We start from the raw sequence: 7,335 nt of genomic DNA on the forward strand, positions 1-7,335 counted from the left end.
AATCGCTTCATCAGTTACTTTGCCCAGGCCTGATCCCTAGGAGTCTGGTGTAAGTCAAACCAGGCCTGGGGAGGAGCCACAAACCTGAATTTCTATCCTCTTGGCTATGGTCTCCCTACGGTGAACATAAGGCAAAATGATCATCCTTAGCCCCTTCTGTGTCACATGAGGATTCATGAAGGGATTCTGCAGCCTTACGATTCAGGGTCTTTGGGCTCAGTGGGCTCAGACGTGTTCAGGAGTGTAAACAGGAACGTGACGGTGGGTTCCAGTTGTTCTGAGCAAGGTGGCTTTGTAGAGAAGGTGCCAAGGTGACTGGAGAGGGTCAAAGGGCAGTGCCACCCATGGGGTAATGGTTAACCAGGCCCGACACCCCCTCTATAGGGAAGAACCTATAGACCAGTCCCACCCCAGCTGGCCAAGAGTCCGCAGAATGCAGTGGACGAAGGTGTTGGGGCTGGGGCTGGGGGCTGCTGCCCTCTTGGGGCTGGGGATCATCCTGGGCCACTTTGCCATCCCCAAAAAAGCCAACTCACCGGCCCCCAGCATCTCAGCCCCCCAGGACCTGGACCTGGAGATCCTGGAGACCGTCATGGGGCAGCTGGATGCCCACAGGATCCGGGAGAACCTCAGGTGAGAGGCGGGGCCGTCTGCTCCTCCGTTTGCCAGAGGCCCCCTCCCTGATGCTGGCCTTGCCCCTCCCTCTGCCCACCCTGCAGAGAACTCTCCAGGGAGCCACACCTGGCCTCCAGCCCTCGGGATGAGGATCTGGTGCAGTTGCTGCTACAGCGCTGGAAGGACCCAGAGTCAGGCCTGGACTCGGCCGAGGCCTTCACGTACGAGGTGCTGCTGTCCTTCCCTAGCCCGGAGCAGCCCAACGTCGTGGACATTGGTGAGGTCCTGCCCAGCCTTGGGAATGCCCAGAGGGTTGGTGGGGGGAGCTGCTGGGCCCAGCCATGACACTGCCACCCCCTCCAACAGTGGGCCCCACCGGGGACATCATCCACTCCTGCCACCGGACCGAGGAGAATGTGACCGGGGAGCAAGGGGGGCCAGATGTGATACAACCCTATGCCGCCTATGCTCCTTCTGGAACCCCACAGGTGGGCCCGTAGCCCCCCTACTGCCCTGGCCCAGCTCCCTTGGTTCCACCCAGGGTTCTCCCCACCCTGACCGAGGGAACGTGCCTTAACTGGGCATAGCGCCCCCTCCCGAATTTACTCACCTGGACGCTCCATCGCTGCTCCTTTCCTCCATCAGTCATTCAACAAACACTAGTGGCTCTGCTTAAGGCCAGGCCTGTTACAGGGCACCCAGACATAGAGGAAACCAGGGGTGACTGTCCTTGGGGAGCTTACAGGCTCTGGGAGAGGTGGAGGAACAGAATCTAAATTCTCCCTCCTGCCATCCAGACTTCCCCCACCCCTTCCCCACCCGCCCTTCGCTGGGCCCAGCTCTAAGGGTCACCCCCTCTTGGGACTAGGGCCTCCTCGTCTATGCCAACTGCGGCACGGAAGAAGACTTTAAGGAGCTACAGACTCAGGGCATCAAACTCGAAGGCACCATCGCCCTGACTCGCTATGGGGGTGTAGGGCGTGGGGACAAGGTGAGTGGCAGCCCCCCAGTGCAAGAGACCTGGGTGAGGAAGGGGCCGGGCAGTGGACTGGAGGAAGTGAGGGGAAGGAGAAGGGGCAGTGTTGAGTGGGGAACCAAGCCCTTGGGTGGGGCAGGAAAGGTGAGGTGTTTTCAGGTTGTCCCACCAAGGGGCTGTGTGGCCTCGGATGCCTCCCTGACCCTCTCTGAGCTATAGGAAATAAAGGGGCTGGGTACAATTATCAGGTTTGGTATTCCGGAAGTCTAAGTCCTCCTGTGAAGTAGTTCTGAATATTCAGCTTAAGTCCCTCCTGTTGGCCCTCTCCCTGTCCCTGCCATTTCTTTTCCATCAAAAATTCTGACTAGAGGTCGGGCGCAGTGGCTTGTGCCTGTAATCCCATCTCCTGACCTGAGGTCAGGAGATCAAGACCAGCCTGGCCAACATGGCGAAACTCCATTTCTACTAAAAATGCAAAATTAGCCACACATGGTGGTGCATGCCTGCAATTCCAGCTACTGGGGAGGCTCAGGCAGATGAACTGCTTGAACCCGGGAGGCAGAGATGGTAGTGAGCTGAGATTGTACCATGGCACTCTCCAGCCTGGGAGACAGCAAGACTCTGATCAAAAAAAAAAAAAAAAAAAAAGAAAGAAAATAATGGGGACAAAGTTTCGGATTTGTCAGATGAAAAGAGTTCTAGAGATGAATGGTGGTGATGGTTGCACAATATGGATGTACTTCATGCCACTGAACTGCACACTCCACATGCTAAGTTTATGTTATGTGTATTTTACCACAATATTTTAAAAAGTGGGTCAGGCGTAGTGGCTTACGCCTGTAATCCCAGCACTTTGGGAGGCCAAGGCAGGCGGATTACCTGAGGTCAAGAGTTCGAGACCAGCCTGGCCAACATGGTGAAACTCCATCTCTACTAAAAATACAAAAATTAGCCGGTCATGGTGGTGGGCGCCTGTAATCCCAGCTACTCAGGAGGCTGAGGCAGGAGAATTGCTTGAACCCAGGAGGCGGAGGCTGCAGTGAGCCGAGACCGCACCATTGCACTCCAGCCTGGGGGATAAGAGCAAGACTTCGTCTCAAAAAAAAAAAAAAAAGTGTCTATAATAAGAGCTGGGAAAAGAGAAAGAAAGAAGGAAGGTGGAAAGGAAGGAAGAAAAGAAAGGGCAAAAAGGAAAAGAAAAAGAAAGGGGAACAAGTAGTGTAGAAATATACAGATTATTAATTAACCATCACCACTACCCATTTCCAGAACCTTTTCATCATTTCGAACAGACACTTTATTTAACAATAACTCCCCAGGTCCCTGCCCAGCCCCTATTCTATTTTCTGTAACCTCAATTCTACTTTCTGTCTCTATGAATTTGCCTATTGTAGGGACCTCGCATAAGTGAAAGTATAAGATATTTGTCTTTTTGTGTCTGGCTTATTTCACTTAACATAACATCTTCAAGACTCATTGACATATCAGAATTTTATTTCTTTTTAGGCTGAATAATATTCCATTATTTTTGTTTGTTTGTTTTTTGTTTTTTGGGGTTTTTTTGAGACAGCGTCTTGCTCTGTCACCCAGGCTGGAATGCAGTGGCATGATCTCAGCTCACTGCAACCTCTGCCTCCCGGGTTCAGGCGATTCTCATGCCTCAGCCTCCCAAGTAGCTGGGACTACAGGTGTAGCCACACCTGGCTAATTTTTGTATTTTTAGTAGAGACAAGGTTTCACCATGTTGGCCAGGCTGGTCTTGATCTCAGGTGATCCGACCTCAGGTGACCTGCCTGCCTCAGCCTCCCAAAGTGTTGGGATTACAGGCGTGAGCCACCACACCCGGCCTTCACTGTATGTTACAGCCCACATTTGGTTTAGCCATTTGTCTGTTGATAGACACTTGGGCTATTTCCTCCTCTTGGCCGTTGAGGATAACGCTGCTGTGGACGCGAGTACACAACCGTGTTATTTATGTTATATTATTTTATGAAGCTTCATGGTATTCCACCATAGGATGTCCCTGTTATTCAGCCAGACTCCACTGATGGCACTGGCTTGGCTGTGCCGAAATGATCTTTGCTGTTGCAGGAGGCACTGCCATAAATGACTTGTGCAAACATCATCTTGCCCATGGGAAGATTGGTCTATCCTGGCTTCCACAGTTGAGGAAGGAGGAAGAGGAACAGGACAGATCCAGTCCAGTCCCTCCCTTACACACAGCCTCCTCTGCCGCTGCAGGCTGTGAATGCTGCCAAGCACGGGGTGGCTGGGGTGCTGGTGTACACAGACCCTGCCGACATCAACGATGGGCTGAGCTCACCCAGCGAAACCTTTCCCAACTCCTGGTACCTGCCCCCCTCAGGAGTGGAGCGAGGCTCCTACTACAAGTATTTTGGGGACCCTCTGACTCCCTACCTTCCAGCCATCCCCTCTTCCTTCCGCCTGGACCTTGCCAATGTCTCCGGGTTTCCCCCAATTCCTACACAGCCCATTGGCTTCCAGGATGCAAGAGACCTGCTCTGGTGAGTTTGTTCCCTGGGATGTCCTGCCCAGCCCCCAGTGGCCTCCACACTTCAAGCCCCACACTCACATTTACCCTGAAGCGTCTCTTCCTCCTCCCCAGTAACCTCAACGGAACTTTGGCCCCAGCCACCTGGCAGGGAGCACTGGGCTGCCACTACAGGCTGGGTCCCGGCTTCCGGCCTGATGGAAACTTCTCAGCAGACAGGTGAGATGCAGACAGACCAGTTCTCCCTCAGTTGCCCTCTCCCCCAACTTGCCTCCCCCCTTCCCCCGTGATTATGTTCCCTCTTTCCACTTGAAAGCCTGACCTTTTTCCCTTTCTTCTCTCTCCCAGACCCTCTCCTGACCCCAAAATATCTGTCTTGTCTTTGGGGAAGCCCCTGGATTCCCCTGCCCCTCCCACCTCATCTCGACGTCTGCACCCCACGACTCCCTCTCTTGAAGATGCCAAGCTCCTTCCCAAATCAGGGCCACTGCCACTCCAGACATGCACCAGCCTCCCTCCCTGCAGCACCCCCTGGCCTCCAGGTGCCCTCTCCTCCCAGGCCCCTTCACCCAGCTGTTCTTGTCCTCGTGGTCCGTCTCACTCAGGAGAGGGAGGCCCCATGAGCACCAGGTCCGCATCTATTGCAGTCATTGCCCAGAGCCTAGTCAGGGACTGAGCACCCAATAAGCACCTCCCCAGTGAGTGAGCAGGAGAGCCTGGCTCCAGCCTTGCTGCCTGTCTTGGTACTTCTGGGCCAACAACCTTGCCACATCACTTTCTGGCTCCGGGCCTCGGTGTCTCCTGCATTGGGTTGGGGGCAGTGGGCAAGGCCAAGAGTCTCCTCACACCCTTCACCCTCCCCAGCCAGGTGAATGTGAGCGTCTACAACCGCCTGGAGCTGAGGAACTCTTCCAACGTCCTGGGCATCATCCGCGGGGCTGTGGAGCCTGGTGAGCCCTCCTCTTGCTGACTGTGTCCCAGGCCCCTGCTGTGCTCTAGGTGCCACTGCTACTGTGTCACCACCCAGCCCAGCTCCCCGCGCCCACCTCTCCCTCTCCTCTGGTTCTCTGCCCCTTTTCCTCTGCTCAGATCGCTATGTGCTATATGGGAACCACCGAGACAGCTGGGTGCACGGGGCTGTGGACCCCAGCAGCGGCACCGCCGTCCTCCTGGAGCTCTCCCGCGTCCTGGGGACCCTGCTGAAGAAGGGTGAGGCGGCCCCCTCCCCTGGACCAGGGACCCTCGCCCCCGGAGGTCCCCTTCCTATTCCACCTCCTCTCCCTCACACTGCAGTGCTCCCTGTGCCATGCCTGAGGGCCCTGGGGGCAGAAATGCATGACACCAGCCTTGGCCTGCAGCAGCCCAGTGTGGTACAGGGAATAGACTGTGGGTTGATTAGTGTGCAGCTTCTAAGTGCCTCCGGTGTGCCTGGAAGGAGAGGGGCCGATGCTGCTGTGAAGCAGGCAGCGCCCAGGCTCTGCCCTCTGGGCGCTTTAGTTCAGCTGGGTCAGGCACGGCAGCCGATTGTTATCTCTGATGTCTCTAATATCTCATGTGCCTTTGATGTGCCAGGCCAGGTTGGGACAAGTCTCTCAGTGGAGGCAGCACTTCAATGTTTCAGTGCTTCAGGGAAGAGGAGGAGGGCAAGGAGGTGGCAGCCGGAAAGGAGGTGGGCAGGGCTGGGTGAGGTGGCAGAGCAGGCAGGGCCAGGCCAGGCTGGGGAGTTTGGAGTTCAGTCCAAGGGTTGTGGGAAGCTGGTGAAGGCTGGGCATGGTGGCTTATGCCTGTAATCCCAGCACTTTGGAAGGCCGGGGCAGGTGGGTCACCTGAGGTCAGGAGTTTGACACCAGCCTGGCCAACACAGTAAAACCCCATCTGGCCAGGCACAGTGGCTCACACCTGTAATCCCTGCACTCGGGGAGGCTGAGGCAGGCGGATCACGAGGTCAGGAGTTCAAGACCAGCCTGGCCAACATGGTGCAATCCCGTCTCTACTGAAAATACAAAAATTAGCAAGACGTGGTGGTATGCGCCTATAGTCCCAGCTACTTGGGAGGCTAAGGCAGAAGAAGCACTTGAACCTGGGAGGCGGAGGTTGCAGTGAGCTGAGATCATGACACTGCACTCCAGCATGGGGAATGGAGCAAGACTCCGTCTAAAAAAAAAAGGAGGTGGAGGAGGGCAAGCCACGTAGAGGGGCCAGGTAGGGGCTTGTCATTCAAGGGCTGGATATGTTGTGGGGCTTGGACCAGGATGGAGAGCAGTGGGGCAGGGATAGGCTGCTGGGCCCGGGTCTGGCTCCAGGGGCAAGAAAGAGGACAAGTCAAGGGCTCTGGTCTCAGGGACTCGACGTTAGTGCCATTTATGAAAAACGGAACTGGGCAGATCTAGGACAGTTCGAGAAGGAAGACGTGAATCCGGGTCTTCCCATATTGATTTGTTGTTTCAGTTTTAGTTATTTATTTTGATAGAGACGGGGTCTCACTATGTTGCCTAAGCTGGTCTTGAACTCCAGGACTCAAGTGATCCCCAGGCATTGAGTTCCCATGCCAGGCCCTCTTTCGTTAGTTTTAAAAATTCATGGTAAAATATACATAACAAAATTGACCAGTTTTACATTTGTAAGTATTTGATTCAGTGGCATTAAGTACATTTCTAAAGTTGTGCAACCATCGCTGCCATCGGCTCGAGAACTTCTTCATCTTCCCTTACATATAACATCCCGGAGTGCTAAGCATGGCATTTGAACCAATACCCACTCAACTGTAATTGCACACAAACACGCCACTGCTGTCAAGCTCCATCCCCCTCCTTGTATGATATGATATCACAGTTCAGAAATGAGACCTGAAGTCTGGCCACAGTGGTTCATGCCTGTTATCCCAGCACTTTGGGAGGCCGAGGTGGGCGGATTGCTTGAGCCCAGGAGTACAAGACCAACCTGGGCAACATACTGAGACCTTGTCTCTACAAAAAATAAACATAAAAAAATAGCCAGGCGTGGTGGCATGCACCTGTGGTCCCAGCTACTTTGGAGGCTGTGTGGGAGGAACGCTTGAGCCTGGGAGGTGGAGGCTGCAGTAAGCCATGATCACGCTATGCTACTGCATTCCAGCCTGCAACAGAACAAGACCCCCCGTCGAAAGAAAGAAAGAGAGAGAGAGAGAGAGAGAGAGACAGAAAGAAAGAAAGAAAGAAAGAAAGAAAGAAAGAAAGAAAGAGAGAGAGAGAGA

At 54.4% G+C, this 7,335-nt stretch overlaps 1 protein-coding gene across 1 annotated transcript in view; it reads left to right on the forward strand.

The window, feature by feature from the left end:
* The first annotated feature begins 413 nt into the window (after positions 1-413).
* The window catches only part of NAALADL1 (N-acetylated alpha-linked acidic dipeptidase-like 1), a 12,530-nt gene continuing 5,608 nt past the window's right edge, over positions 414-7,335 (forward strand). The window contains exons 1-8 of the mRNA XM_011942547.1: positions 414-633; positions 720-892; positions 982-1,103; positions 1,484-1,606; positions 3,833-4,116; positions 4,218-4,322; positions 4,968-5,053; positions 5,193-5,312. Of these exons, the coding sequence (XP_011797937.1) occupies positions 434-633; positions 720-892; positions 982-1,103; positions 1,484-1,606; positions 3,833-4,116; positions 4,218-4,322; positions 4,968-5,053; positions 5,193-5,312 (1,213 nt within the window). The 5' untranslated portion in view covers positions 414-433. The remainder of the gene's footprint in view (positions 634-719; positions 893-981; positions 1,104-1,483; positions 1,607-3,832; positions 4,117-4,217; positions 4,323-4,967; positions 5,054-5,192; positions 5,313-7,335) is intronic.

The sequence above is a fragment of the Colobus angolensis genome, unplaced genomic scaffold, assembly GCF_000951035.1.
Source record: "Colobus angolensis palliatus isolate OR3802 unplaced genomic scaffold, Cang.pa_1.0 Scaffold21, whole genome shotgun sequence".
NCBI classification, from domain to species: domain Eukaryota; kingdom Metazoa; phylum Chordata; class Mammalia; order Primates; family Cercopithecidae; genus Colobus; species Colobus angolensis.